Source organism: Nylanderia fulva, unplaced genomic scaffold (assembly GCF_048542155.1).
Source record: "Nylanderia fulva isolate GAGA-0341 unplaced genomic scaffold, ASM4854215v1 Scaffold48, whole genome shotgun sequence".
Classification (NCBI taxonomy): domain Eukaryota; kingdom Metazoa; phylum Arthropoda; class Insecta; order Hymenoptera; family Formicidae; genus Nylanderia; species Nylanderia fulva.
This window is the reverse complement of record NW_028190565.1, coordinates 1-17,523: the sequence shown is the minus strand read 5'-3', so window position 1 is coordinate 17,523 and position 17,523 is coordinate 1. Positions and strand designations below refer to the sequence as shown.

The 17,523-nt window shown below is 27.0% G+C and overlaps 3 protein-coding genes across 3 annotated transcripts; all 3 read right to left on the bottom strand.

The window, feature by feature from the left end:
- Nucleotides 1–3,421: 3,421 nt before the first annotated feature.
- LOC114938741 (fatty acyl-CoA reductase 1-like) lies at nucleotides 3,422–9,040 on the bottom strand. The gene is made up of 8 exons (XM_029312804.2): nucleotides 8,609–9,040; nucleotides 7,960–8,208; nucleotides 7,571–7,716; nucleotides 7,396–7,505; nucleotides 6,848–7,040; nucleotides 6,147–6,395; nucleotides 5,741–5,998; nucleotides 3,422–3,884 (listed from the first exon to the last, which is right to left on the bottom strand). The coding sequence occupies exons 1-8, from the start codon at nucleotides 8,813–8,815 to the stop codon at nucleotides 3,785–3,787; spliced, it is 1,512 nt and encodes a 503-aa protein (XP_029168637.2). The 5' UTR covers nucleotides 8,816–9,040; the 3' UTR covers nucleotides 3,422–3,784.
- A 2,659-nt stretch (nucleotides 9,041–11,699) lies between these two features.
- On the bottom strand, nucleotides 11,700–13,563 carry LOC146721407 (dynein light chain roadblock-type 2-like). The gene is made up of 3 exons (XM_085486823.1): nucleotides 12,715–13,563; nucleotides 12,253–12,587; nucleotides 11,700–12,179 (listed from the first exon to the last, which is right to left on the bottom strand). Exons 2-3 carry the CDS (start codon nucleotides 12,308–12,310, stop codon nucleotides 11,968–11,970), a joined length of 270 nt encoding a protein of 89 aa, XP_085342949.1. The 5' UTR covers nucleotides 12,311–12,587; nucleotides 12,715–13,563; the 3' UTR covers nucleotides 11,700–11,967.
- A 1,911-nt stretch (nucleotides 13,564–15,474) lies between these two features.
- On the bottom strand, nucleotides 15,475–17,261 carry LOC114928839 (fatty acyl-CoA reductase 1-like). Its single transcript, XM_085486806.1, has 4 exons — nucleotides 16,984–17,261; nucleotides 16,275–16,451; nucleotides 16,108–16,188; nucleotides 15,475–15,665 (listed from the first exon to the last, which is right to left on the bottom strand). Exons 1-4 carry the CDS (start codon nucleotides 17,148–17,150, stop codon nucleotides 15,596–15,598), a joined length of 495 nt encoding a protein of 164 aa, XP_085342932.1. The 5' UTR covers nucleotides 17,151–17,261; the 3' UTR covers nucleotides 15,475–15,595.
- Nucleotides 17,262–17,523: the final 262 nt, after the last annotated feature.

The window sequence follows — 17,523 nt, the reverse complement described above, 5'->3', positions numbered from 1 at the left end:
TCAATCTTAAGCTAAATTACAATATTCTTACTGGCGAGAGGAATGTTATCAATATACACATAAATGTAAACAGATAGCGCACAATTAGAGATTAAAAAGTCAACAACGTCATAAACGACGATACTAGACAGTATATAATATGTATATATATATATATATTTGTTCTGAATAAGATTGAAAAAATAATGATATGTACATGAATTATTGAATATAGTTACGTATATATGCGAAGTAATTACATATGAAGGGAAAATGTGTGTCAATTCTACGCTAAAAATGAATGAAGAACTTCAGAAGAACAGAGGACTTGCAGATGTATGATTATTAAAATCTTTGAATAGATTATGAATTAATTTAATCACTATTTTTTAGCAATTTTAGAAGATAAAAAATAAACGGTAAAGTTACATTCTATTAATCAATTTTATTTTAATTTTTAAACGTAGTTACAAAAATATACATATGCTAAAATTAAAAGGAAAATGAAAAATCCTTAAAAAATATCTTGTATATTTTAATATAAATCATCTGTAATTAATAGAAACTTTTAATAAATCGGTCAGATATACGGCTAAAATAATCAGAAGAAAAATTGAATTAAACGAATGATGTTTATAGACAAATAGATATAGCTACTTTTTAATTGGATTAGATATAAAATTGAAATTTATATCATACATATAAGATTACTAATACTAATAATAATGTATGTTTTATATATAAATATGTATTTATTGAATATAATACATACATGAATTATAAAAAAAAAATATATATATATATATTTCGCATTCGTTTCTTCGCGTGAAATTATAATAATGTAATAAACGCATCCCTATGTTTAGCGATAAAAACCGTATGAGAAAAAAAATTATAAATCCGCCTACGATAAATTTATCGGAATTGTACCGATTTATAAAGCAGAGCACGATTTATAACACAAAGCGCGAACGAGGGAAATCGGACCACCAGTCGATTCGCATATGCAGATGATGCGGGAACACATACGATAAGAATATCCGTCTCTCTCTCGTCGCGAATAAAGGAGGTCGCCAAGTGCTCAAAGCATCGGAGACACCTCGAGCCCAGATAACGACACGATTCGTGTTTCGCGATTTAAATCCGAAGTTGAATGCGCGTTTCGCGCGAAACTTATCTAGATATCTCAATTAATTTCCGAATTAAAAGTTTCTAATTAGATTGTAAAATGTCTAACACGTATCCGCTCTTGAAAAATGCAACTTGTCGCTCTGAATATTTTGCATTCATTAAATTGACGATAAAACACTGTCGGAATTTGTGCTATTATATATTTTTTTCTTTTTCGGAGATTGTTTTTGTCATCGAATATTCAATAATGGAATGTCAAATCATTTAGACGAACATTTATGTATCAAAGATAAAAATCTATCGAATAAGTTTGTTCATTAATGGCCGATGTAAAAGAATAACGTGCAGATATTGATTTGAATATGTTTACCGTGAATAATTATTAGAATAACGTGATGTCGCGAGACATAATTTTTTTTAAAATGTCACCTTACGCAACGATCTTATTTTTGCAATGGAAAGGTGCACCGTGACGTCAATATATGTATACATATTACTTACGCGAAATCGCGAGGCCGGACGGCGTCTAGCCGCGAATAATCGACGATACGTTCGAATCTGCAATTAGCATGCAATTTCCTTGCTAAACATTTATTCTCGTGATGTAAACAGGTTTAAATACCCCGATACGATCGGTCAATATAAGTTTACACGCCACGTCGCGTTATAATTTATCTTATATATTATACATATAAAACCTGTTTTAGATGTTTTGGACCTGTCGTGTTGTTTTCATTATCGTAGCCTTTTTTGTAGAATTTCGCGCAAAACACAAAATATAGTATTTAATTAACTTATTATAATTTACACTCTTAATAAAAAATTAAAATATTGTAATATAAATAATATAAAAATAAAACATTTTAAGAATTTAAAAAATTTAAATATTATCTAAAATTTATATCCATATAAAAGAACACGTTTAATTTTTGTTTCTTAAATGCCATAAAAAATTTGGTTTCTTTTTTTGCATATATTCCGCTTAATTACACAAAGACTAATAAGTGTTCAAATAAAATACCTTGTCTTCCATAAAGTGCGAAGGTGTAATAAAGTAAAAAAAAATCGTTTTTCTTTTATATTAGCGAGTGTCTCTGTTTTCGCAAAATACACTGAATTACATTGTTTTACTAATATTCGTTTTATTAATCTCTCGATTCAGATTATGTGAGTGATATTTGCGTTCAGAACTATCTCACAAAACGATTCTTTTCTAACTTACTTGAGCACGGTTGCATAATGGCGGCGCTATTTTTGTTCGAAAAGCATATAAAAACGTGGAATGCATAAAATCGCTTCTTGTCTATGCAATCTTTGTGCTAAACAAAATAATGCACATTTAAATCGAGCCGTTTACGATCTACAAAAGACTGCATGCATTTTCAATAAGGCTCATGTATTTTGTGTGATTTAATGAAAGTAGATAAAACGTTCAACATGCAAGTTTCAGCAAAAATACACAAATATTATCGCAAAAACTTGTAGCATCAGCATAAGATAACAAATTTATATTATACAATCCAACAACAGAAAAAGATTTAAAAAAAATAAATAATTATGCAGCAACTTTGCTCCGATTTTTTCTCGCTTATCTTCCTTTAAAGGGGCCAGAGGAGATTTGATTAAAAATAAAATCTCGAGATTAGAGATTTATTTAATTTCTTGGAGAATCAAGAGAAATTAGTGCCCTGTGCATAATCAATCAATTTCAACGAAAAATATTAATTCTTCCTTGTAATTAATGCACTAACATCAGCTTTTAGGTCTTACTCGCTCGTTAAATTTAAATGTAAAAATATTTATTTCTGATATAAGATTTAGGCCTCGAAAATATTTTCTATTATGTCGTAAGAAACTTTGATAATCTTGAAGATAAAAATTGTAAAAAAAATTAAGTTTAACTTCTTCTCAAAGCTTACATAATCGTCATGAAAGATATCGTACACAGTGATCGCACAAATTGTTGATTTTATCACAAATGACAGATATGTATAACTGCAGATTTCCACAAATGTTTACATTTTTCGCAATCCATCAATTATTTTCGCAGGAAGTATTTTCTAACCTTGTCCCTCTCTCTCTCTCTCTCTCTTAATATTTAATTTGTCAATGAAATCTCGTATTAAAAAGGCAAACAAAAGTGACATTATTTAATTAAAATACTTGTTAAATTAAATAATTATACAATTAAAATATATTTATATAATATAATCAATGCTGTTTGTCCCTGAGCTTTTATTACTCCATTTCCTGAATTTTTATTATTAATATAAGATATATTTTTTAAATAAATAAGAAAAGTTATAAAATATTATATTATATAACATAAAATTATTTTTATTATCATATAATTGTATACATACATGTGTGTTATTATTATCCCTTTTTTATATCAAATATTAATTAATAAGATAATTTGGATGTACACATATATATATATATATATATATATATATATAATTGTATATAGTATATGATCTCGAACCTCTTGTGTAAACCTGTATATTATATATATAAACTATATTGCAAGAAAATTATTAAATCTACATAGCTGTGAATTTTTTCACTGCCAGACTTAATTAAAGTAAGTTTAAGATATACATATTCGGAAAATTGCGAGAATAATCTCCGCATTTGTTATTACGAAAATATCGTTCAGCAAGGGATAATTCCCTTAGAAATTCCAAATATAAGACAACGCATTCCTACGATACAAAATTAATAAAACAATTAAAACGAACAACATTTTGGTTATTTTGTTGAGCCAATCCATCCTGAAAAACATAGATTAAGAATATTACACATCGTTTCCTTCCCTTTTCATTAGTATATCAATTTAATCAGTTAGTAAAGTTTGCAAAGCAAAGCCAAGAATTTCAGAAAAAATAGTTATTTAATTATGTTTGTTTCAAAAGAGAGCAAATCAAGTTAATCAAGCATTTCTAGAAAAAATATTGACTTGAATTCGTCAAACTTGGAAATCCCAAGGGCAGGAAAGGTCAAGATAAATGTTTCATAAGACGAAAAATATCGATCGCGATTACAGTAATTACGATTAGCTAATGTAAATTTGTGCTATATGTTACAAGGAAAATTAACGAAGTTAATAAATGGTTAAATCAGCGATTGATGAATACTGGTGATAATAGACGGACAGTATTAAAACAGTGATAAGCAGCGTCTTGAAGTATAATTTATTACATATTGCTATTTTGTTGATGATCTGTGAACTATTTAAGTTTTGTTAGGCGAGCAATGAAATTGTAGTGTCTTTGTTAGTCTGCTTATGTGAAAATGTTGGATTTGCGCAAATTCAAATGCGTGATGTAAATTTAAGTGCAAATGCGTAATCATCGATAAATGTTTTCCGACTCTTAGTAATATAAACGTGCAAATACATGTGAATTCTTACAATTAGCAATGCAAATATTTAATTATATATATATATATATATATATATATATATCAAGGACATCACGCTAGAGTGCAGCAGCACGTAGAATTTACGTCAGTTATATATGGATGTAATTATTTTGGTATATATGTGTGTACATAATTGTGCAATAATTGATAAATATAGCTGTGTAAATTTTCTCATTTAATATAGCTAAAGAATAAATTAAACTTGAAGACGGTGTATAAGAAATTTGAAGCTTGATAAATGATGATAGCTAGAACATAGAAAAAATTCTCTGGAAAAGAAGAGTATAAGATAAATTATAATATTATTAGAAAAGTAACAATACTTTTTCATCAATCATTTGTGTTTGATGACAATCGAATGTGAGAAATCGTTGCATAAAATAATTGAGACTATTGCTTCAAAATACTACAAATAATTGCAGAAATACTCGCTATTTTAACATAGCACATTTAAAATAACAAAAAGATTAAAAAATTAAAATAAATATTCTATAGATGATACACTTTTTAGGTCCCTATTTATGTATTTATTTATTTATTTTTTTAATTAATAACCATTTTTCTGGAGATCAAATTAAAAAAAATTCGTAACATATTTGAAGCTTTTCACACTGCAAATCCGGTCAAGTAAATTAAATACTCCAATTGCGATTACATGCGTGAAAGAAAGACGCAAAAAATCCGAGAAACGCACATCTGGTTCTTCTTCGAAAACCTAAAATTAACAGAGTGTCTAAAAGTAGTTCGAACCGGCGCAACAATCCGCGAAAAATTTTCACTGCGCGTTCCCACGTTGCCGACCTAATTTTCAAACTATAGGACTTCAATCGATCGACCAAACAATCGTACAGGTAACTTCGCGACGTCGCGTTTCCGCGTTAACGTTATCTCCGATTTTTTATCTCTCTCTCTCTCTCTGTTTTGTTCTCTGATTAATTTTTAGAATCACAATAGAGGCTGTGTAAAATTATATATCTTTCGATCTCGCAAAAATGATATAATGATATCTTTTCGTGTGTTTCTAAGTACGTACATATGTATCTGTGACGCGAGTTTTGCAACGAGATATACATATCATCATCGATAAAATCGATCATTTGTTAAAGACAGATATTTTTTTAAGAACAAGCAAGCTCGAAATGAGCGAAAGGAAAATATGCAGTTCTGCAACCGAAATCCGTTCTCCATTTCATTAAGTGCATGTTACCTCTTTCGATGCAGTTTCGCTGCTTCCAGGTGATTCATATCCTCATTGAGTAAGTAAATTTTTGCACCGATTACGCTGTTTCGAAAGTAATGCACTATATTGAAATTTCTGTAGTCAAATCCGAAGTCTTTATTATTCTCGGGTGACAGATCATCGAAGAAATGTTGTAATTTCCTATTCGTAAATTGCCATTCATGCGTCAAAAAAAATGCTAGAGCACTGTTTGCGCAATAGACCTTCCTCTGCAATTTTAATAGCCTAAAAGAAAAGAGAACTTTGCTAAATATTTTTTTTTTACATTTACATATACTTAAAGATTTTACTTCTTGTTATAAAATAAATAAATAAGATATATATGTATATACAATGTTCATAAACTTTTCCTAATCTATAAAATAAAGCTTACATGGGACGTGCACGGAACAATTTTAGGATTGAGTCTATGAAAAGTGCAGGCAAGATATGCATAATAAGTACAACTAAATAGTAAAACAAACGGCTATTAGTTGTAGTTATGCCTGGGGACCAAATAATATTGTCCAAAGGTACTTCTTCAGCGAGTTTAAATCCCAGTTCAATCAGATGCTTCATGTTTATCCCTTTTACATCATGTCCCGAACAGTTATAAACATGAATTGTATTGTCTTCGGTGAAGCTGAATAAAAAAATAATGTCACTAATGTAATATCAGTGTGATAGATATAGACAAAATAATGTAAACACCTGTGAAAAATATTTGTTTATTAATAAGATGTTGGCTACCATTTGCCATTAATTCTTGGAATTCTTAGAAGAGAACATATTTTATTTGAATAGTCTCTATTAAAATGTTGTTCCATTCTTTTATCTGCCTTTAAAGTTTCTCTTTTTCAAAATTGCCTACAATCTGATGATATTGAATTATTCTGATGATATTAAATTATTAAGAAAAATTGAAGCTGTATTAAAGACAAATTGTGGTTCAACATCTTATTAATAAACAAATGTAATGTATTTTTCACAGATGTTCACATTATTTTGTCTGACCTCTGTATATTTACTTAGAGCTTTAGAAAATAACAAGATTGATAGACGATTTTATTATGTGTAAAGCACATATATGCATACGTTTTGATTCCACGTTTCCACGCCACTATTAACATTGTCTTAATGGCCACGTCAACAGGCATAAAATCCGATGTAACGATAGGATCGATAAACACAACACGAAGAATACCTTTGCCGCCGCCAACCAACATTCCAACAGGACCGTTAAAATTGTCTAGCCAGCCTTTTACTGGATCAAATGCCGTAGAGATAACTGAAGAAAGAAAAATCCTATATAATCCATCATTATTTTATCTATTTTTATATCGTTTCTTGGCAGAATAATTTTATTATTCAACTATAATTTTTTATTTTAATTGTGACACTGTAGCCAGCCTTTTACTGGATCAAATGCTGTAGAAATGACTAAAGAAAGAAAAAATCCTATATAATTCATCATTATTTTATCTATTTTTATATCGTTTCTTGGCAAAATAATTTTTTATTTTAATTGTAACACCTAAATATTACAATCATCTGCTTTGTATACTCTTTTAAACAGATTCCTTTGAAAAATTCAGATTCTAATTTTGATTCCAAAACCATCGTGAAAGTATTGTATTACGTGCCTATGGATGGGCGAACAATGACGCAAAGCAATGACTTTGAATAGTCGCTTACAACTTGTTCCGCCAATCTTTTTGTGAAAGTATACGTGTTTGGCATCGTTCCCAGATATCTAAAAGTGAACGTGAACGTATTTTAAGAGACAAAATGGACGCTATGCGGTGTTCATTAACTTACTTTGCTGTAAACGTTTTCAAAATATGCTCGTCAAAATGTTCGGCGACGTTAATCACTTCTCTCCAATCCAAATCTGATGGATAAAGTGTCTCATCAACCACCGGCTTGTCTGTTTGCGTATACGTAGAACTGACGTGTAGGAAAACCTTGAATCATTTACGCACAAATTAAATATTATACAAGAAAAATACATATATAAATTATGAAATTTATTTTTGATAACACATGATAACACATGAAAGATTTTATTACTCGAAATTATATTTATATATATATATATATATATATATATATAAGTGAAATTAATTTAATCTCATATATTTCACTTATTTGTATAAATACTGCAACAATTTTGATCTTAAAAATTGATAGGTAAAAAATATATATACTACAAGTTTTTTCATTTTTTCTGCTAAAATGCAAATATCCCGCGTTGACCTAGTGTTGTTGAAAACAGCTTCACGTAAACTTTCATCAAATCGAACAGAAGCCGCGACATGAAAAATTATAGACACTCTTTCGATCAACATTTCTCTATCGATCGGTTGCAATCCTAAGCCCTCAAGACTTACATCACCGTGAATTGGAATTAATTTATTAAAAGCAGATGGTCGCTCACTTCGCAAAACGTCAAAAAGCTAAAACAATCGTCAATAATTAGTAATATATTCTATATTGAAATTTTGATTTTACGATTTCAATCATTTTATTTATATTTCATCCCAAGAGGATTTCTTCGTTAGGAGAAAGGGAATTTTTTAAAGCGAAAAATTATAATAAAATAATTCTTTTTAAATAAGAAAGGAAGATGGTCTTCTTTATCACTCTCTTTTTATAAAAATGTATTTTCAACAATTTTTGAAAGCTGCTCTTTAAAGATTATAAACTGCTCATTAGGAATTATATATGTAGTTTTTATAAACTTTTGAATAAAATTTTAAATTTTGTCGCATTTACAAGTTATAACAATTTTTTTATAGATAATTATTTAACCGTTGCGCAAAAACATATATACATTTTTATTTTTTATAACTGTACCTTGTTATCCAACATTTTTTTTAGTCTTTCGTTTATGTTCAGTCCCTTCTTCGGTCTGATCAAAACAAAAATTTCACCAACATCGAGACAAGATCGCAGTAACTTTTCACATAGCGCTTTGCCTATAAATCCTGTACCGCCCGAAATTAAAATGCTACGACCTGCATAAAATGCAGGTATAAACGTATTTGCTCCACCTTTGTTCATGTCTATAAATGCAACTACTTCCGATAAGACGAATAAAGTATAAAAAGATAATGTGTTTAGTTATAAAACTGTAACAAAAATAGCAAGATTTGATTTAAATGTTAATTTTTAAAATCAAGAAAAACATATAAAGTAAAATTATTTTAAACATAAGCCAAACGATTGAATTTGAAACGAGAGTCGAAGTACTTCGTCTTCGATAAAAGATGAAAACGTGAATGAGCACAATGAATTTTGTGAACAGGAAATGACATAAAAATTATTTAATGGTAATGATATGCCAAAGAAGTTCAAAGGAGCAAGTTCTTCCATATTCATGTGTTTATATATAATCTCTAAAAACTCACCTTTAAAAAAAAGGAAAAAAAAGCGACCATTTAAGGGCACGCCATTAACAAAAATTATCCATTGCAAACCCATGTACAATAGAATTGTATGAAAAATTATCGATATAAACCCATGTACAATCGTAACAAAAGTAATAAAATAAAAAAAAAATTGCGCCAAGTGAAAGTAGAAACTTGTACCAGTGGAAAATTAAAGTTGCAGATATATATAGAGTCGTATAATAAATCAATAAAAATTTAAATTTGCAAATGTAGAATTGTACCATAAAAAAACTTATCTTTTAAAAAAAAAGATAAACAAGATGCCAAGTCCATGCGCCATGTGAAAAAGTGTTAAACAAAAAAGTATTTTTAAGTAAAAAAATCTATCAATTGACAAAAATTTATGTTCTAAAATTAATATCTCTACAAAAAGTAATGTCCAATTATTGCGCGAATAAATAAACATTTTTATAAAAAATTAAAATTTAAAAACTTATGCAAATTTAAAATTAATATAAAATAAAAAGAAATAAAAAAATTTTAGTTAAAAAAACTGGGCGCGCTGCTAAATAATATTCTAATGATATTAAAATTAAATTGTTACTTTTAAACTCATTGCAGCGCGCCCAGTTTTTTTAACTAAAATTTTTTTATTTCTTTTTATTTTATATTAATTTTAAATTTGCATAAGTTTTTAAATTTTAATTTTTTATAAAAATGTTTATTTATTCGCGCAATAATTGGACATTACTTTTTGTAGAGATATTAATTTTAGAACATAAATTTTTGTCAATTGATAGATTTTTTTACTTAAAAATACTTTTTTGTTTAACACTTTTTCACATGGCGCATGGACTTGGCATCTTGTTTATCTTTTTTTTTAAAAGATAAGTTTTTTTATGGTACAATTCTACATTTGCAAATTTAAATTTTTATTGATTCATTATACGACTCTATATATGTCTGCAACTTTAATTTTCCACTGGTACAAGTTTCTACTTTCACTTGGCGCAATTTTTTTTTTATTTCATTACTTTTGTTACGATTGTACATGGGTTTATAATCGATAATTTTTCATACAATTCTATTGTACATGGGTTTGCAATGGATAATTTTTGTTAATGGCGTGCCCTTAACTGGTCGCCTTTTTTTACCTTTTTTTAAAGGTGAGTTTTTAGAGATTATATCATTCATTTTTGTATATGATAAGCATCTTTAAATAAATAAGCAAATTTCAATTTTTCTGGCATTTTCTTATTTTAGGTACATATATATCCAATAATTAATATACAAAATTAAATATTATTCATCACACAATTTGTATCAAAATAATATATTTTTAAAAATTTATTTTAAATTTATTTAATCATTTTTATCATTGTGATTGTAGTGGCAAGGATTTTATTGCTCAGTGTCATTGCAAGCATCTGGCCTGTATATACCATAATATATTGTGTAATACATTGGCTAAGTATGACAATATGGATTTTGATAGATTCCCATGGAATATTGGAATTTTGTCGGACTTGCAGTCATCCACCACATATGCAGCCTACAATTAAAGAACGCATTTATTCCATATTATTTGCTTCCGTTATTGGCATAGTGCACATTTTTATATATCTCAATGCTGTAGATAGCAAAACATTTTGAAAACATCTATCTTTCTATGTTATCTGCTTTTTTGAAAATATTGCAGCAAATTTATTATGGCAATATGCTTGTCCTCCTGCAGTTAAAGAGGCTTAGTACTTTAATATAATCTTTATTATTTGTATCATTTCCTTTTTCTTGGGAATTACAGCAATGCTTTTGTACTATATTGTCTTGCATCCCTCAAAAAGACAACATACTTCAAACGCACCAGTTCAAGCAATGTAACTTTGATATTTATTTACTTTAAAAAATGAGAGATAAACTATACAATATGCAATTAACCTTATCTTATGACTTTTATAAATCTTATGATAAAATCTAACTCTCTCTTAATCTTTATTATGAAAAGAATCTCGGTATTATATGAAATAATTTCATTGTAATTAATAGTTTAACTTTCAAAAATTTTGCAAAATAAAATAACTCATACATTGTATTTCTACCATATATATAAAAAAAAGATAGGTAAATATAAATAAATAAATATATATTTATGATATACAATAAATAATATATTTATATTTATATATATATATATTATATATATATATATATATATATATATATAAATGTTGGATTTTTATTATATTGATATATAATTTTAAAAAATCTTTTTTATATGCTATTGAATTTTAATACATACAATTTTGATTATATGTATTTTAATTGATTATATTTATAAGTATTTTTATATTATCTTAAAAAGACTGCATAGAATTATTTGTGCGACACTCTTATATGTATGTATAATTAATAGGGACCAACTACACATTTTTTTTTCCACTGAATAAAAACAATCTCAATATTAAAATTAAATTATAAAAAAGATACTGTGATATTTTATTGATGAGAAATGTACATTTATAATTGTATTAAATACAAAAATAAACATGCCATGAATTACTATATATACATATTTTCATAATTATCAAACTTAAAAATATAATATTGTTACCAAAGAAGAAAGCACTATTTAAAAACTCTAAAAGTTCATAATTTGTTAAATTAGTAATTAAATACTGCATTTTGTATAATTTTTAAGCTTTATTCTTTTATTTTTCTTTATTTAATTGAATAGATATTAACATCCAATGTAGCATACAGATTAAATTAACAACCAAAAAAATAAATCTTAACTTTGAAATATATTTTTGTTTCTTTTAAATATCAATCAACTGGATTTTGTACTACTATTAATATGAATTCTTTATCTGGTGCCATCATAATTTTATGTTTTTTGCTACGTATGCGCAAGAAAGTTAAATCATTTGTTGGATTCAAGTCACGTACGACAGAACGAGCTTTATCTGACAATTGACTTATCAAACCTGCGTATTGAACTGTTGTCGTATTATCTAATGTTGAATTTATAGGAATACCTAAAACAAATATAATTTTATAAATTTTTGTTTACAACTACAAGTAAATCATGTCAATGATCTCATGTAATACCTTCTGCATTCACCACTATTGTTCCAACTACCCTTTTATGAGACTGAATTTGTTTCATAGTTTCTTCAACCTCTTATAAATTATTTCATCGAAATTTATTAATAAAATTTTTATTTTAAATATTCCAATAACGGAAGCAAATCATATGGAATAAATGCGTTCTTTAATTGTAGGCTGCATATGTGGTGGATGACTGTAAGTCCGACAAAATTCCAATATTCCATGGGAATCTATCAAAATCTATATTGTCATACTTAGCCAATGTATTACACAATATATTATGGTATATACAGGCCAGATGCTTGCAATGACACTGAGCAATAAGATCCTTGCCACTACAATCACAATGATAAAAATGATTAAATAAATTTAAAATAAATTTAAAAAAATATATTATTTTGATACAAAGTGTGTGATGAATAATATTTAATTTTGTATATTAATTATTGGATATATATGTACCTGCAATAAGAAAATGCCAGAAAAATTGTAAAATAGTTCCTATAGCACTGATATTAGATTTATCTTGTTAAGCTAATCGAATGCTGCGATGATAACTAGCCATTGCCCAACCCATGCTCACAAGTGAGCTGATAATGCTACCTGCTTGATGTACAACTGAAAAAAATATAGAAGCTAATTAAGAAAATTATTAAAAATATATGCATACTCATACATAGGCATTTATATAATTGAAATATTATTGAAATAATAGCAAAATATCTGATTTTGTATCACAGACTGTAAACTTGCACATAAATTATTATGACAATAAATTTGCAAATAATAACATTAAAATTGAATGTAAAAATTGAAATTGAAAATTGAAATTGAAAATATCTAACCCCGCACGCTGTCAATATAGCGGAGGGCAACTATCGCCGTCTGTTGTAAAACGTGCGAGATGGACATTTCCAATACATGCATCTATTCATGTGTTGTGTACGTGTGATATATGTGTGCGCATGTGTTGTATACGTGTGAATACGTGTAGCACGATACTACTATGTTTGCGTGGTCGATGATGATAATGATGACGGGGACGTTTCTTAAAAGAAATTTTTCATATTTCGACTTTGCAATTATATATCTCTGCTTACAAATCACGTAGAGCAGAAATAAAGACACTTTTATTATATAATTCAAACTCAATCTATCGATTAAGTCTAGTATAAACTCGATTGTTTCAGCCGTTATTGAGAATTCGAAATATTATAAAGACTCAAATGTCCGACTCGCGTTAAGATACACGGTGTCTCGGCTACGCCCTTAACTGGTCGCGAGACACTACCGTGTCTCTTGATATATATGTGTGTGTATAAATATATATCTATATATATAAGTACCGTCCGTCTGTCTGTATGTACGCGAACTACTTCCGCATTTGTAAACCGATTTTCGTGAAACTGGTACCAAAATGTTGCAAATTTTTTGAGGATGGTTGCTGTAGGTTTTTTTTTAAATTTTTGAATTTTAATTTTTTTTTCTTAGAGGAGAAAACGATATAAAAATAGATAAAATAATGATGAATTATATAGGATTTTTCTTTCTTTAGTCATTTCTACAGCATTTGATCCAGTAAAAGGCTGGCTACAGTGTCACAATTAAAATAAAAAATTATAGTTAAATAATAAAATTATTCTGCCAAGAAACGATATAGAAATATATAAAATTTTTGCGTAAAATATTTTTTTTTTTTCAAATTTCTACGCCAATGTGTTCAGAAATATTGCAAAAAAAGATTTTTTTAAGTTTAATGATTTTTTTTATACCTTCACTTACCCACTCACGCGCCACTCACGCACTTTCACATTAATGGATCAATTCTCTAGAAATTATTAATTAGGTAGTATTAAATTTTTTTGAGAAGCCTGCTATTTTCTTTAATTAAATTTTACATTCACTCATGCATCTACCCATGCGCGCGCGTATTTATGGATTGATTTGCACGAAATCGGGACCAAAATTTTATGAGAATGGACCTATTTTCATTAAATTGGTATCAAAATGTTGTAATTTTTTGGGGATGGCGAGAATTTGGTTTTTTTGTTCTACACTCCCATTAACCCACCCACGCATTCTATCCACTGTAGATATGAAAAAGAAACATATTTATATTTTTAATAAAATCATCTTTTGGTAGTGGCGTGATTGTTAATCATTGACATTATTAGATAAGAGCGTTTATTAATATATTGTTTCTTTTCAATCCTACAATTTTTTAAATTACTTTTAGTGAGTTTTTATAAAAATCACCCCTTAGGTGGTGATATGAGTTCTTTTAACATGTTATTTTATAAATGACTATCTATATATTGTATATAAGTAGCTGGTTTCATATATTAAATGTCATCATTGATTAAACGAATATAAATCAATTTAAAAATACAATTATGGAAAAAAATAATATACCAAAAGAAATAAAAAAAGAAATTGAAGAATTTCAAAATGGTAAATATAAACAATTTATTTATTTAAATAAAATAATATTTTTTATTTATAAATTTGTTAATCGTTTTATTTATATTATATTATCATATATAATATATAACCTAATATATTTTTAATTAAAAAATTTCAGTACTTAAAGAAGATCAAATAAATATAAATCAATTTGAAAATACAATTATCGAAGAAAATAATATTTAGGGAATATAGAATATGTTATAAAAATAGGAAATAGAAACAAAGGAAATAGAAAATGTTATAATAAATAAAGCAAATGGATTTGAAATTAAAAGTATATAATACATTGATAAATACATTTAATATATCCACAGAAATTGAAGAAAGGTTTTGAGGACCGGGCGAAGTGCGATCCGAAAAGCTAGTATATATATATATATATATATATATATATATATATATATATATCATGTGAGTTACGTAATTAGTTTCATAGATGAATGCAACATGTTGTAATATCAACATGTGTAATTACAAATCTTTTTCCATCTTTTGCATTTCTCTTTATTTATTATAATAAATTATTTCATCAATCAAAATTAATATTGGACGCTAGTGGTGAAAATACTTTCACGACGTTTTGACCATTTGGTTGTGGTCCTTATCAAGTGAGAATTCCATCAATTAAAATGAGATTAACGCAACATAAAACCGATCTTATTTAAAATTAATAGTTAAAAGAGGAACACGTCCCATCGCTATGATGTTTCGTCAACGTCGTGAAAGTATTGAATAAAATTGCTAGTTACGTCGAAATCAATTTTGCCAAGTTTAATTTATTTTATATTATACATCAAATAATATATATTACACTATAGTTGTTTGTGACGATGTTGATCAGTTTGCGATCTGAGAATATTTAACAATCAGTGTCGGTTCACTTATATATCATCCATATTATTCCAATAACGATGATAGTTTTAAATGCCGTAGCAAACAAATCTAATCTAAAATATTTGTAAAATAAACACATTATTTTTTTTTAATTTTTCATAATATTTATCCAACAACAAATTATTTTAATTATATTTTTATTTCATATGCATATAAATTCTTTATTAATAATAAATTATTATTAATAATCTTTTAATTTTTTGAAAATTTTCTCTCCCCCTATTATTTAAAATTCTATTATTATATGTAATATTAATAACTATATATATAGTACAATCTATATGTATTATTTAAAATCAAATTTAAAAAGTATTTAAAATTAAATTTCTTTTTTTAAATAAGATTCGAAGCGCTATTATATTTTTATTTAATAATAATACGATAACAATCGCAATCTTCAAATCTTTATTATTGTCATTGAATAATTAATTTTAATTTGTCTTGCATCTCATAAACAATAGTAATATTTTTATAAAATACATTCTTTACACTCACCGTCTGCGATACGCTTTAGCTACATCTAAGCGATTCATGTCCTCGTGAAAGAGATATTTTTTAGCTCCAATTATACCGGCCCTTTATTTCGTAAAATAAATATCTAATGACTTAACATCATCTTCGATGTAAACATTGCTTAAAAAGTTAAAATAAAAAATATTTACCTGTAAAATTCTTTAACATCAATATTTAAAATATCACATGAGAATGCTTCTTTGTCTTCGGGTAGAACTGAATCGAATAAATCTATACCATTGTTATTTTTAAATATCCATTGATGATCCGCAAAATATCCCACAGCGCAGCAGGCCGTGTATACTTTTCTTTGCAGTGTTAATAGCCTACATTGCGTATACATTTATAAAACAATTTATGCAAATGATGTAATGTCAGCTATACTATTGAATCGGGAAATATAGAAAGTTTCGTAAAAAAATGTTTAAAAGAAATATTTAATTTTATACAAATTGCGTTAAAAAATATTTCTTTACTAAGTTTTGCCTCTGCGCACATGCGTGTACATTGATATTTTGGAAATACATACCCAAATGGCCACAGTAATTATTATGACATCATTTTGATGTCAAAATGCATTATTTGCCATCAAAATACTGTGGCTATCTGGGTATATATATATATATATATATATATATATATATATATATATGTCTATATTTATGACAAAAAAAATAATTTTTGCATTAAAAATAAATTTTATTTTAGATAGTATGGTTTTTACTCATTTGTTCTGTCTCCTTTTCTCTTTCTCTCTGTCTCTCTTCTTCTAATCTTCCCGATTCAATTAAACAACTGTATTTAATAGGATATGAATGATCTGTAAATTTGAGAGCAAAATGTTAGTTTGGTACTTACATAGGTTTATGTTTCGTAAGTTTTAAAATCAGATCTATTAAAATAGCTGGCAAGATATGCAACAACATTGTCAATATATAATATATGATGGAATTATTAGTAAATATTACACTGGGAGTCCAAAGAGTTTGCTCGAAGGGTGTCTCATCTAAAAGTTGAAAACCCATTTTACAAATTGGTTCTATGGACAATCCTCTCAGATTGGAAGAAGTACAATTTATGATAAAAGGTGAAGAACCCGGCTTGAAGCTAATAAATAAATAAAATTATAAATTCAATTAAAAAATTGTTATTTATACAAAATTATATATAAAAACATTAGAGTGCATTAGGTTGCAATATTATTAGTATTTTTGAAAAATTTAGAAGTTTGTGCGAGTTACGAAATATTATTATAAAGTCTTAAACATTCAAAATTAATAAATTTTAATAAATCAATTTCAAAATTGTCAATTTAATTATGAAAGCTTTTGAGTAAAATGCGTATGATTTCGCTGAAATGTTGATTTAGTTTTAAAATAAAAGGAGAAACTTTTTTTT

What these genes read in the sequence shown, in the direction of transcription:
- LOC114938741 (XM_029312804.2), bottom strand. Translation starts at nt 8,815, where the DNA reads ATGAACAAAGGTGGAGCAAATACGTTTATACCTGCATTTTATGCAGGT. An exon ending in AAAAAATGTTGGATAACAAG is followed by an intron (nt 8,209 to 8,608) that starts GTACAGTTATAA and finishes CGATTGTTTTAG; the next exon opens with CTTTTTGACGTTTTGCGAAG. An exon ending in GCGAAACTGCATCGAAAGAG is followed by an intron (nt 3,885 to 5,740) that starts GTAACATGCACT and finishes TATGTTTTTCAG; the next exon opens with GATGGATTGGCTCAACAAAA.
- LOC146721407 (XM_085486823.1), bottom strand. Translation starts at nt 12,310, where the DNA reads ATGAAACAAATTCAGTCTCATAAAAGGGTAGTTGGAACAATAGTGGTG. An exon ending in AATAGTGGTGAATGCAGAAG is followed by an intron (nt 12,180 to 12,252) that starts GTATTACATGAG and finishes TATTTGTTTTAG; the next exon opens with GTATTCCTATAAATTCAACA.
- LOC114928839 (XM_085486806.1), bottom strand. Translation starts at nt 17,150, where the DNA reads ATGGGTTTTCAACTTTTAGATGAGACACCCTTCGAGCAAACTCTTTGG. An exon ending in CTTACGAAACATAAACCTAT is followed by an intron (nt 16,452 to 16,983) that starts GTAAGTACCAAA and finishes TACGCAATGTAG; the next exon opens with GCTATTAACACTGCAAAGAA. An exon ending in GATGTTAAAGAATTTTACAG is followed by an intron (nt 16,189 to 16,274) that starts GTAAATATTTTT and finishes TACGAAATAAAG; the next exon opens with GGCCGGTATAATTGGAGCTA.